The following is a 13,757-nucleotide window of genomic DNA, read 5'->3' as shown; positions in this document are numbered from 1 at the left end:
ATGCCCCGTGAGGGGCCTACAGCCCGGTACATGTCCCGCGAGGGGCCTACAGCCCAGTACACGCCCCGCGAGGATCCTACAGCCTGGTACACTCACTGCGAGGTCCTACAGTGCGGTCCATGGCCCGTGAGGGGCCTACAGCCCGGTACATGCCCCGCGAGGGGCCTATAGCCCAGTACATGCCCAGCGAGGGGCCTACAGCCCGGTACACACCCCGCGAGGATCCTACATCCCAGTACATGCCCCGCAAGGGGCCTACAATGCGCTACATGCCCCGCGAGGGTCCTACAGTCCGGTACATGTCCCGCGAGGGGTCTACAGTGCGGTACATGCCCCGCGAGGGGCCAATAGCCCAGTACATGCCCCGTGAGGGTCCTACAGCCCGGTACATGTCCCGCGAGGGGCCTACAGCCCAGTACATGCCCCGTGAGTGTCCTACAGCCTGGTACACTCACTGTGAGGTCCTACAGTGCTCCATGGCCCGTGAGGGGCCTACAGCCCGGTAAGTGCCCCGCAAGGGGCCTATAGCCCAGTACACTCCCCGCGAGGGTCCTACATCCTGGTACATGCCCCGCGAGGGTCCTACAGCACGGTACATGCCCCGCGAGAGGCCTACAGCCTGTTACATGCCCCGTGAGGGCCCTACAGCCCAGTACATGACCCGTGAGGGGCCTACAGCTCGGTACATGAACCTCGAGGGGCCTACAGTGCGCTACATGCCCCGCGAGGGGCCTACTGCCCGGTACACTCCCCGCGAAGGGTCTGCAGTCCGGTACATGCCCCGTGACGGGTCTAGAGCCTGGTACATGCACCGTGAGGGACCTACAGTGCGGTACATTACATCGCAAGTGTCCTACAGCCCGGTACATTCCCCGCGAGGGGCCTACAGCCCAGTCCACTCCCGCGAGGGGCCGACAGCTCGGTACATGCCCCGCGAGGGGCCTACAGCCCGGTACATGCCCCGTGAGGGTCCTAGAGACCGATACATGCACCGTGAGGGGCCTACAGCGCGGTACATGCACCGCGAGGGGCCTACAGCCTGGTACATGCCCCGCGACAGGCCTACAGCCCAGTACATGTCCCGTGAGGGGCCTACAGCCCGGTACATGCCTCGCGAGGGGTCTACAGCCCGGTACATGCCTCGCGAGGGGCCTACAGCTCGGTACATGCCCAGTGAGGATCCGACAGCCCAGTACATGCCCCGTGAGGGGCCTACAGCCCAGTACATGCCCCGTGAGGGTCCTACAGCCCAGTACATGCCCCGTGAGGGTCCTACAGCCCGGTACACTCCCTGCGAGGGTCCTACAGTGCGGTACATACCCCGTGAGGGGCCTACAGCCCGGCACATGCCCCGCGAGGGGCCTACAGCCCGGTACGTGCCCCACGAGGGGCCTATAGCCCAGTACATGCCTCGCGAGGGGCCTAAAGCCCGGTACACTCCCCGCGAGGGTCCTACATCCCTGTACATGCCCCGCGAGGGTCCTACAGCCCGGTACATGCCCCGCGAGGGGCCTACAGTGCGGTACATGCCCCGCGAGGGGCCAACAGCCCAGTACATGCCCCGCGAGGGGCCTACAATGCGCTACATGCCCCGCGAGGGTCCTACAGTCCGGTACATGTCCCGCGAGGGACCTACAGCCCAGTACATGCCCAGTGAGGGTCCTACAGCCTGGTACACTCACTGCGAGGTCCTACAGTGCGGTCCATGGCCCGTGAGGGGCCTACAGCCCGGTACGTGCCCCACGAGGGGCCTATAGCCCAGTACATGCCCCGCGAGGGGCCTAAAGCCCGGTACACTCCCCGCGAGGGTCCTACATCCCACTACATGCCCCGCGAGGGTCCTACAGCCCGGTACATGCCCCGCGAGGGGCCTACAGTGCGGTACATGCCCCGCGAGGGGCCAACAGCCCAGTACATGCCCCGTGAGGAGCCTACAGCCCGGTACATGTCCCGCGAGGGGCCTACAGCCCAGTACATGCCCCGCGATGCGCCTAAAGCCCGGTACACTCCCCGCGAGGGTCCTACAACCCGGTACATGCCCCGCGAGGGTCCTACAGCCCTGTACATGCCCCGCGAGGGGCCTACAGCCTGGTACATGCCCCGTGATGGTCCTACAGCCCGGTACATGTCCCGTGAGGGGCCTACAGCTCGGTACATGAACCTCGAGGGGCCTACAGTGCGCTACATGCCCCGTGAGGGGTCCTCAGCCCGGTACATGCTCCGCGAGGGCCTTACAGCCCGGTACATGCCCCTTGAGGGGCCTGCAGCCCGGTCCATGCCCCGTGAGGGGTCTACAGCCCGGTACATGCTCCGCGAGGGGCCTACAGCCCGGTACATGCCATTCGAGGGGCCTACAGCTCAGTACATGCACCGCGAGGGGCCTACAGCCCAGTACATGCACCGTGAGGGGCCTACAGCCCGGTACATGTCCCGTGAGGGGCCTACAGACCAGTAAATGCCCCGCGAGGGGCCTACAGCCCGGTACACTCCCCGCGAGGATCCTACAGCCTGGTACACTCATTGCGAGGTCCTACAGTGCGGTCCATGGCCCGTGAGGGGCCTACAGCCCGGTACGTGCCCCGCGAGGGGCCTATAGCCCAGTACATGCCCCGCGAGGTGCCTTAAGCCCGGTACACTCCCTGCGAGGGTCCTACATCCCGGTACATGCCCCGCGAGGGTCCTACAGCCCGGTACATGCCCCGCGAGGAGCCTACAGCCTGGTACACTCACTGCGAGGTCCTACAGTGCGGTCCATGGCCCGTGAGGGGCCTACAGCCCGGTACTTGCCCCGCGAGGGTCCTATAGCCCAGTACATGCCCCGTGACGGGCCTAGAGCCCGGTACATGCACCGTGAGGGACCTACAGTGCGCTACATGCCCCGCGAGTGTCCTACAGCCCGGTACATTCCCCGCGAGGGGCCTACAGCCCGGTACACTCCGGCGAGGGGCCGACAGCTCGGTACATGCCCCGCGAGGGGCCTACAGCCCGGTACATGCCCCGTGAGGGTCCTAGAGACCGAGACATGCACCGTGAGGGGCGTGCAGCGCGGTACATGCCCCGTGAGGGTCCTACAGCCCGGTACATGCACCGCGAGGGGCCTACAGCCTGGTATATGCCCTGCGACAGGCCTACAGCCCAGTACATGTCCCGCGAGGGGCCTACAGCCCGGTACATGCCTCGCGAGGGGTCTACAGCCCGGTACATGCCTCGCGAGGGGCCTACAGCCCGGTACATTCCCCGTGATGGGCCTACAGCATGGTACAAGTCCCGCGAGGGGCCTATAGCCCAGTACATGCCCCGTGAGGATCCGACAGCCCAGTACATGCACCGCGAGGGTCCTACAGCCCGGTACATGCACCGCGAGGAGCCAACAGCCCGGTACATGCCACGTGACAGGCCTAAAGCCCGGTACATGCACCATGAGGGACCTACAGTGCGGTCCATACCCCGCGAGTGTCCTAGAGACCGATACATGCACTGCGAGGAGCCTACAGCCCGGTACACTCCCGCGAGGGGCCGACAGCTCGGTACTTGCCCCGCGAGAGGCTTACAGCCCGGTACATGCCCCGCGAGTGTCCTAGAGACCGATACATGCACTGCGAGGAGCCTACAGCCCGGTACATGCCCCGCGAGGGGCCTACATCCCGGTACACTCCCCGCGAGGGTCCTACAGCCCGGTACATGCCCCGCGAGGGTCCTCCAGCCCGGTACATGTCCCGTGAGGGGCCTGCAGCTCGGTACATGACCCTCGAGGTGCCTACAGTGCACTACATGCCCCGCGAGGGGCTTACAGCACGGTACACTCCCTGCGAGGGGTCTACAGCCCGGTACATGCCCCGCGAGGGGCCTACAGGCCGGTACATGCCCCACGAGGTGGCTAGAGCCCAGTACATGCCCCGTGAGTGTCCTGAAGTCCAGTACATGCACCGTGAGGGGCCTACAGTGCGGTACATGCCCCGCGAGGGTCCTACAGCCGAGTACATGCCCCGCGAGTGTCCTAGAGCTCAGTACGTGCCCCGTGAATGGCCGACAGTGCGGTACATGCCTCGCGAGGGGCCTACAGCCCGGTATACTCCCGCGAGGGGCCTACAGCCCCGGTACATGCCCCGCGAGGGGCCTACAGCCCGGTACATGCCCCGCGAGGGGCCTACAGCCCAGTACATGCCCCGCGAGGGGCCTACAGCCCGGTACATGTCCCGCGAGGGGCCTACAGCCCAGTACATGCCCCGTGAGGGTCCTACGGCCCGGTACACTCCCTGCGAGGGTCCTACAGTGCGGTACATGCCCCGTGAGGGGCCTACTGCCCGGTACGTGCCCCGCGAGGAACCTACAGCCCGGTACATGGCCCGTGAGGGGCCTACATCCCGGTACACTCCCCGCGAGGTCCTACAGCCCGGTACATGCCCCGCGAGGGTCCTACAGCCCGGTACATGCCCTGCGAAGGACCTACAGCCTGGTACATGCCCCGTGAGTGCATTACAGCCCGGTACACTCCCTGCGAGGGTCCTACAGCCCAGTACATGCCCCGCGAGGATCCTCCAGCCCGGTACATGTCCCGTGAGGGGCGTGCAGCTCGGTATATGACTCTCGAGGGGCCTACAGTGCACTACATGCACCGCGAGTGGCTTACAGCGCGGTACACTCCCTGCGAGGGGCCGAGAGTCCGGTACATGCCCCGTGAGTGTCCTAGAGCCCGGTACATGCACCGTGAGGGGCCTACAGCCTGTTACATGCCCCGCGAGGGGCCAACAGCCCAGTACATGCCCCGTGAGGGGCCTACAGCCCGGTACATGTCCCGCGAGGGGCCTACAGCCCAGTACACGCCCCGCGAGGATCCTACAGCCTGGTACACTCACTGCGAGGTCCTACAGTGCGGTCCATGGCCCGTGAGGGGCCTACAGCCCGGTACATGCCCCGCGAGGGGCCTATAGCCCAGTACATGCCCAGCGAGGGGCCTACAGCCCGGTACACACACCGCGAGGATCCTACATCCCAGTACATGCCCCGCAAGGGGCCTACAATGCGCTACATGCCCCGCGAGGGTCCTACAGTCCGGTACATGTCCCGCGAGGGGTCTACAGTGCGGTACATGCCCCGCGAGGGGCCAATAGCCCAGTACATGCCCCGTGAGGGTCCTACAGCCCGGTACATGTCCCGCGAGGGGCCTACAGCCCAGTACATGCCCCGTGAGTGTCCTACAGCCTGGTACACTCACTGTGAGGTCCTACAGTGCTCCATGGCCCGTGAGGGGCCTACAGCCCGGTAAGTGCCCCGCAAGGGGCTATAGCCCAGTACACTCCCCGCGAGGTCCTACATCCTGGTACATGCCCCGCGAGGGTCCTACAGCACGGTACATGCCCCGCGAGAGGCCTACAGCCTGTTACATGCCCCGTGAGGGCCCTACAGCCCAGTACATGACCCGTGAGGGGCCTACAGCTCGGTACATGAACCTCGAGGGGCCTACAGTGCGCTACATGCCCCGCGAGGGGCCTACTGCCCGGTACACTCCCCGCGAAGGGTCTGCAGTCCGGTACATGCCCCGTGACGGGTCTAGAGCCTGGTACATGCACCGTGAGGGACCTACAGTGCGGTACATTACATCGCAAGTGTCCTACAGCCCGGTACATTCCCCGCGAGGGGCCTACAGCCCAGTCCACTCCCGCGAGGGGCCGACAGCTCGGTACATGCCCCGCGAGGGGCCTACAGCCCGGTACATGCCCCGTGAGGGTCCTAGAGACCGATACATGCACCGTGAGGGGCCTACAGCGCGGTACATGCACCGCGAGGGGCCTACAGCCTGGTACATGCCCCGCGACAGGCCTACAGCCCAGTACATGTCCCGTGAGGGGCCTACAGCCCGGTACATGCCTCGCGAGGGGTCTACAGCCCGGTACATGCCTCGCGAGGGGCCTACAGCTCGGTACATGCCCAGTGAGGATCCGACAGCCCAGTACATGCCCCGTGAGGGTCCGACAGCCCAGTACATGCACCGCGAGTGTCCTACAGCCCGGTACATGCACCGCGAGGGGCCAACAGCCCGGTACATGCCCCGTGAGTGTCCTAAAGTCCAGTACATGCACCGTGAGGGGCCTACAGTGCGGTACATGCCCCGCGAGGGTCCTACAGCCGAGTACATGCCCCGCGAGGGTCCTAGAGCTCAGTACGTGCCCCGTGAGGGGCCGACAGTGCGGTACATGCCTCGCGAGGGGCCTACAGCCCGGTATACTCCTGCGAGGGGCCTACAGCCCCGGTACATGCCCCGCGAGGGGCTTACAGCCCGGTACATGCCCCGCGAGGGGCCTACAGCCCAGTACATGCCCCGCGAGGGGCCTACAGCCCGATACATGTCCCGCGAGGGGCCTACAGCCCAGTACATGCCCCGTGAGGGTCCTACGGTCCGGTACATGCCCAGCGAGGAACCTACAGCCTGGTACATGCCCCGCGAGGGGCCTACATCCCGGTACACTCCCCGCGAGGTCCTACAGCCCGGTACATGCCCCGCGAGGGTCCTCCAGCCCGGTACATGTCCCGTGAGGGGCGTGCAGCTCGGTATATGACTCTCAAGGGGCCTACAGTGCACTACATGCACCGCGAGTGGCTTACAGCGCGGTACACTCCCTGCGAGGGGCCGAGAGTCCGGTACATGCCCCGTGAGTGTCCTAGAGCCCGGTACATGCACCGTGAGGGGCCTACAGCCTGTTACATGCCCCGCGAGTGGCCAACAGCCCAGTACATGCCCCGTGAGTGTCCTACAGCCTGGTACACTCACTGCGAGGTCCTACAGTGCGGTCCATGGCCCGTGAGGGGCCTACAGCCCGGTAAGTGCCCCGCAAGGGGCCTATAGCCCAGTACACTCCCCGCGAGGGTCCTACATCCCGGTACATGCCCCGCGAGGGTCCTACAGCACGGTACATGAACCGCGAGGGGCCTACAGCCTGTTACATGCCCCATGAGGGCCCTACAGCCCAGTACATGTCCCGTGAGGGGCCTACAGCTCGGCACATGAACCTCGAGGGGCCTACAGTGCGCTAAATGCCCCGCGAGGGGCCTACTGCCCGGTACACTCCCCGCGAAGGGTCTGCAGTCCGGTACATGCCCCGTGACGGGTCTAGAGCCTGGTACATGCACCGTGAGGGACCTACAGTGCGGTACATTACATCGCGAGTGTCCTACAGCCCGGTACATTCCCCGCGAGGGGCCTACAGCCCAGTCCACTCCCGCGAGGGGCCGACAGCTCGGTACATGCCCCGCGAGGGGCCTACAGCCCGGTACATGCCCCGTGAGGGTCCTAGAGACCGATACATGCACCGTGAGGGGCCTACAGCGCGGTACATGCACCGCGAGGGGCCTACAGCCTGGTACATGCCCCGCGACAGGCCTACAGCCCAGTACATGTCCCGCGAGGGGCCTACAGCCCGGTACATGCCTCGCGAGGGGTCTACAGCCCGGTACATGCCTCGCGAGGGGCCTACAGCTCGGTACATGCCCAGTGAGGATCCGACAGCCCAGTACATGCCCCGTGAGGGTCCGACAGCCCAGTACATGCACCGCGAGGGTCCTACAGCCCGGTACATGCACCGCGAGGGGCCAACAGCCCGGTACATGCCCCGTGAGTGTCCTAAAGTCCAGTACATGCACCGTGAGGAGCCTACAGTGCGGTACATGCCCCGCGAGGGTCCTACAGCCGAGTACATGCCCCGCGAGGGTCCTAGAGCTCAGTACGTGCCCCGTGAGGGGCCGACAGTGCGGTACATGCCTCGCGAGGGGCCTACAGCCCTGTATACTCCCGCGAGGGGCCTACAGCCCCGGTACATGCCCCGCGAGGGGCTTAAAGCCCGGGACATGCCCCGCGAGGGGCCTACAGCCCAGTACATGCCCCGCGAGGGGCCTACAGCCCGATACATGTCCCGCGAGGGGCCTACAGCCCAGTACATGCCCCGTGAGGGTCCTACGGTCCGGTACACTCCCTGCGAGGGTCCTACAGTGCGGTACATGCCCCGTGAGGGGCCTACTGCCCGGTACGTGCCCCGCGAGGAACCTACAGCCCGGTACATGCCCCGCGAGGGGCCTACATCCCGGTACACTCCCCGCGAGGTCCTACAGCCCGGTACATGCCCCGCGAGGGTCCTACAGCCCGGTACATGCCCTGCGAAGGACCTACAGCCTGGTACATGCCCCGTGAGTGCATTACATCCCGGTACACTCCCTGCGAGGATCCTACAGCCCGGTACATGCCCCGCGAGGGTCCTCCAGCCCGGTACATGTCCCGTGAGGGGCGTGCAGCTCGGTATATGACTCTCGAGGGGCTTACAGTGCACTACATGCACCGCGAGTGGCTTACAGCGCGGTACACTCCCTGCGAGGGGCCGAGAGTCCGGTACATGCCCCGTGAGTGTCCTAGAGCCCGGTACATGCACCGTGAGGGGCCTACAGCCTGTTACATGCCCCGCGAGGGGCCAACAGCCCAGTACATGCCCCGTGAGGGGCCTACAGCCCGGTACATGTCCCGCGAGGGGCCTACAGCCCAGTACACTCCCCGCGAGGATCCTACAGCCTGGTACACTCACTGCGAGGTCCTACAGTGCGGTCCATGCCCCGCGAGGGGCCTATAGCCTAGTACATGCCCAGCGAGGGGCCTACAGCCCGGTACACACCCCGCGAGGATCCTACATCCCGGTACATGCCCCGCAAGGGGCCTACAATGCACTACATGCCCCGCGAGGGTCCTACAGCCCAGTACATGCCCCGTGAGTGTCCTACAGCCTGGTACACTCACTGCGAGGTCCTACAGTGCGGTCCATGGCCCGTGAGGGGCCTACAGCTGGGTAAGTGTCCCACAAGGAGCCTATAGCCCAGTACACTCCCCGCGAGGGTCCTACATCCCGGTACATGCCCCGCGAGGGTCCTACAGCACGGTACATGCCCCGCGAGGGGCCTACAGCCTGTTACATGCCCCGTGAGGGCCCTACAGCCCAGTACATGTCCCGTGAGGGGCCTACAGCTCGGTACATGAACCTCGAGGGGCCTACAGTGCTACATGCCCCGCGAGGGGCCTACTGCCCGGTACACTCCCCGCGAAGGGTCTGCAGTCCGGTACATGCCCCGTGACGGGTCTAGAGCCTGGTACATGCACCGTGAGGGACCTACAGTGCGGTACATACCCCGCGAGTGTCCTACAGCCCGGTACATTCCCCGCGAGGGCCCTACAGCCCAGTCCACTCCCGCGAGGGGCCGACAGCTCGGTACATGCCCCGCGAGGGGCCTACAGCCCGGTACATGCCCCGTGAGGGTCCTAGAGACCGATACATGCACCGTGAGGGGCCTACAGCGCGGTACATGCACCGCGAGGGGCCTACAGCCTGGTACATGCCCCGCGACAGGCCTACAGCCCAGTACATGTCCCGCGAGGGGCCTACAGCCCGGTACATGCCTCGCGAGGGGTCTACAGCCCGGTACATGCCTCGCGAGGGCCCTACAGCCCGGTACATGCCCCGTGAGGGTCCTAGAGCCCGGTACATGCACTGTGAGGGGCCTACAGTACGGTACATGCCCCGCGAGGGTCCTACAGCCCGGTACATGTCCCGCGAGGGGCCAACAGCCCGGTACATGCCCCGTGACAGGCCTAGAGCCCGGTACATGCACCATGAGGGACCTACAGTGCTGTACATACCCCGCGAGTGTCCTACAGCCCGGTACATTCCCCGCGAGGGGCCTACAGCCCGGTACACTCCCGCGAGGGGCCGACAGCTCGGTACTTGCCCATCGAGGGGCTTACAGCCCGGTACATGCCCCGTGAGGGTCCAAGAGACCGATACATGCACCGCGAGGAGCCTACAGCCCGGTACATGCCCCGCGAGGGGCCTACATCCCGGTACACTCCCCGCGAGGGTCCTACAGCCTGTACATGCCCCGCGAGGGTCCTCCAGCCCGGTACATGCCCTGCGAAGGACCTACAGCCTGGTACATGCCCCGTGAGGGCACTACAGCCCGGTACACTGCCTGCGAGGGTCCTACAGCCCGGTACATGCCCCGCGAGTATCCTACAGCCCGGTACTTGCCCCGCGAGGGGCCGACAGCTCCGTACACTCCCCGCACAAGGGGCCGACAGCCTGGTTCATGCCCCGCGAGGGGCCTACAGCTCTGTACACTCCCCGCAAGGGTCCTACAGCCCGGTACATGCACCGCGCGGGGCCTACAGCTCGGTACATGCAGCACGAGGTGCCTACAGTCTGGTACATGCCCCGTGAGGTGCCGACAGCGGGGTACATGACCCGCGAGGGGCCTACAGCCCGGTACATGTCCCGCGAGAGTCCGACAGCCCGATACATGCCCCGTGAGGGCACTACAGCCCGGTACACTGCCTGCGAGGGTCCTACAGCCCGGTACATGCCCCGCGAGTATCCTACAGCCCGGTACTTGCCCCGCGAGGGGCCTACAGCTCCGTACACTCCCCGCACAAGCGGCCGACAGCCTGGTTCATGCCCCGCGAGGGGCCTGCAGCCCCATACACTCCTGCGAGGGGACTACAGCCCGGTACATGCCCCGCGAGGGGCCTACAGCTTGGCATATGCCCCGCGAGGGTCCTACAGCCCAGTACATGCCCCGCGAGTGTCCTACAGCCTGGCATATGCCCCGCGAGGGGCCTACAGCCTGGTACATGCCCCGCGAGGGGCCTAAAGCCCGGTACATGCTCCGCGAGGGGCCTACAGCCCAGTACATGCCCCGCGAGGGTCCTACAGCCCGATACATGCCCCGCAAGGGACCTACAGCCCGGTAGATGCCCCGTGAGGGGCCTAATGCCCGGTACATGCTCCGCGAGGGGCCTACAGCCCGGTACATGCCCCGTGAGGGGTCCACAGCCCGGTACATGCTCCGCGAGGTGCCCTCAGGCCGGTACATGCCTCGCGAGGGGCCTACAGCCAAGTACATGCCCTGTGAGGGGCCTACAGCTCGGTACATGCCCCGCGAGGGGCCTATAGCCCAGTACATGCCCCGCGAGGGTCCTAAAGCCCGATACATGCCCCGCAAGGGGCCTACAGCCCGGTACATGCCCCGTGAGGGGCCTAAAGCCCGGTACATGCTCCGCGAGGGGCCTACAGCCCGGTACATGCCCCGTGAGGGGTCCACAGCCCGGTACATGCTCCGCGAGGTACCTTCAGGCCGGTATATGCCTCGCGAGGGGCCTACAGCCAAGTACATGCTCCGTGAGGGGCCTACAGCCCGGTACATGCCTCGCGAGGGGCCTACAGCCAGGTACATGCCCTGCGAGGGGCCTACAGCCTGTTACATGCCCCGTGAGGGCCCTACAGCCCGGTACATGCCCCGTGAGGGTCCTAGAGCCCGGTACATGCACTGTGAGGGGCCTACAGTACGGTACATGCCCCGCGAGGGTCCTACAGCCCGGTACATGTCCCGCAAGGGTCCTAGAGTCCGGTACATGCCCCGTGACGGGCCCACTGTGCGGTACATGTCCCGCGAGTGTCCTACAGCCTGGTACATGCCCTGTGAGGGGTCCTACAGCCCGGTACATGCCCTGCGAAGGACCTACAGCCTGGTACATGCCCCGTGAGGGCACTACAGCCTGGTACATGCCCCGTGAGGGCACTACAGCCCGATACACTCCCTGCGAGGGTCCTACAGACCGGTACATGCCCCGCGAGGGTCCTATAGCCCAGTACATGCCCCGCGAGGGGCCTACAGCCCGGTACACACCCCGCAAGGTTCCTACATCCCGGTACATGCCCCGCAAGGGGCCTACAATGCGCTACATGCCCCGCGAGGGTCCTACAGTCCGGTACATGCACCATGAGGGACCTACAGTGCGGTACATACCCCGCGAGTGTCCTACAGCCCGGTACATTCCCCGCGAGGGGCCTACAGCCCGGTACACTCCCGCGAGGGGCCGACAGCTCGGTACTTGCCGCGCGAGGGGCTTACAGCCCGGTACATGCCCCGTGAGGGTCCTAGAGACCGATACATGCACCGCGAGGAGCCTACAGCCCGGTACATGCCCCGCGAGGGGCCTACATCCCGGTACACTCCCCGCGAGGGTCCTACAGCCCGGTACATGCCCCGCGAGGGTCCTCCAGCCCGGTACATGCCCTGCGAAGGACCTACAGCCTTGTACATGCCCCGTGAGGGCACTACAGCCCGGTACACTCCCTGCGAGGGTCCTACAGCCCGGTACATGCCCCGCGAGTATCCTACAGCCCGGTACTTGCCCCGCAAGGGGCCTACAGCCCGGTATACTCCCGCGAGGGGCACTACAGCCCGGTACACTCCCTGCGAGGGTCCTACAGCCCGGTACATGCCCCGCGAGTATCCTACAGCCCGGTACTTGCCCCGCAAGGGGACTACAGCCCGGTATACTCCCGCGAGGGGCCTACAGCCCGGTACATGCCCCGCGAGGGGCCTACAGCTCGGTACATGCAGCACGAGGTGCCTACAGTCTGGTACATGCCCCGTGAGGTGCCGACAGCGGGGTACATGACCCGCGAGGGGCCTACAGCCCGGTACATGTCCCGCGAGAGTCCGACAGCCCGATACATGCCCCGTGAGGGCACTACAGCCCGGTACACTGCCTGCGAGGGTCCTACAGCCCGGTACATGCCCCGCGAGTATCCTACAGCCCGGTACTTGCCCCGCGAGGGGCCTACAGCTCCGTACACTCCCCGCACAAGGGGCCGACAGCCTGGTTCATGCCCCGCGAGGGGCCTGCAGCCCCATACACTCCCGCGAGGGGACTACAGCCCGGTACATGCCCCGCGAGGGGCCTACAGCTTGGCATATGCCCCGCGAGGGTCCTACAGCCCAGTACATGCCCCGCGAGTGTCCTACAGCCTGGCATATGCCCCGCGAGGGGCCTACAGCCTGGTACATGCCCCGCGAGGGGCCTAAAGCCCGGTACATGCTCCGCGAGGGGCCTACAGCCCAGTACATGCCCCGCGAGGGTCCTACAGCCCGATACATGCCCCGCAAGGGACCTACAGCCCGGTAGATGCCCCGTGAGGGGCCTAATGCCCGGTACATGCTCCGCGAGGGGCCTACAGCCCGGTACATGCCCCGTGAGGGGTCCACAGCCCGGTACATGCTCCGCGAGGTGCCCTCAGGCCGGTACATGCCTCGCGAGGGGCCTACAGCCAAGTACATGCCCTGTGAGGGGCCTACAGCTCGGTACATGCCCCGCGAGGGGCCTATAGCCCAGTACATGCCCCGCGAGGGTCCTAAAGCCCGATACATGCCCCGCAAGGGGCCTACAGCCCGGTACATGCCCCGTGAGGGGTCCACAGCCCAGTACATGCACCGCGAGGGTCCTACAGCCCGGTACATGCACCGCGAGGGGCCAACAGCCCGGTACATGCCCCGTGACAGGCCTAGAGCCCGGTATATGCACCATGAGGGACCTACAATGCGGTACATACCCCGCGAGTGTCCTACAGCCCAGTACATTCCCCGCGAGGGGCCTACAGCCCGGTACACTCCCGCGAGGGGCCGACAGCTCGGTACTTGCCCATCGAGGGGCTTACAGCCCGGTACATGCCCCGTGAGGGTCCAAGAGACCGATACATGCACCGCGAGGAGCCTACAGCCCGGTACATGCCCCGCGAGGGGCCTACATCCCGGTACACTCCCCGCGAGGGTCCTACAGCCTGTACATGCCCCGCGAGGGTCCTCCAGCCCGGTACATGCCCTGCGAAGGACCTACAGCCTGGCACATGCCCCGTGAGGGCACTACAGCCCGGTACACTGCCTGCGAG

At 65.9% G+C, this 13,757-nt stretch overlaps 1 protein-coding gene across 1 annotated transcript in view; it reads left to right on the top strand.

Moving 5' to 3' along the window:
* LOC139266182 (adhesive plaque matrix protein-like) overlaps positions 1 to 10,777 on the top strand; it is a 17,738-nt gene extending 6,961 nt beyond the window's left edge. The window contains exons 3-6 of the mRNA XM_070884016.1: positions 2,896 to 3,408; positions 5,555 to 6,160; positions 7,113 to 8,107; positions 10,620 to 10,777. Of these exons, the coding sequence (XP_070740117.1) occupies positions 2,896 to 3,408; positions 5,555 to 6,160; positions 7,113 to 8,107; positions 10,620 to 10,777 (2,272 nt within the window). The remainder of the gene's footprint in view (positions 1 to 2,895; positions 3,409 to 5,554; positions 6,161 to 7,112; positions 8,108 to 10,619) is intronic.
* Positions 10,778 to 13,757: the final 2,980 nt, after the last annotated feature.

This window comes from Pristiophorus japonicus, chromosome 6 (genome assembly GCF_044704955.1).
Source record: "Pristiophorus japonicus isolate sPriJap1 chromosome 6, sPriJap1.hap1, whole genome shotgun sequence".
Lineage (NCBI taxonomy): Eukaryota > Metazoa > Chordata > Chondrichthyes > Pristiophoridae > Pristiophorus > Pristiophorus japonicus.
The sequence above is the reverse complement of the archived record's forward strand: the minus strand, read 5'-3'. Positions and strand labels throughout refer to the sequence as shown.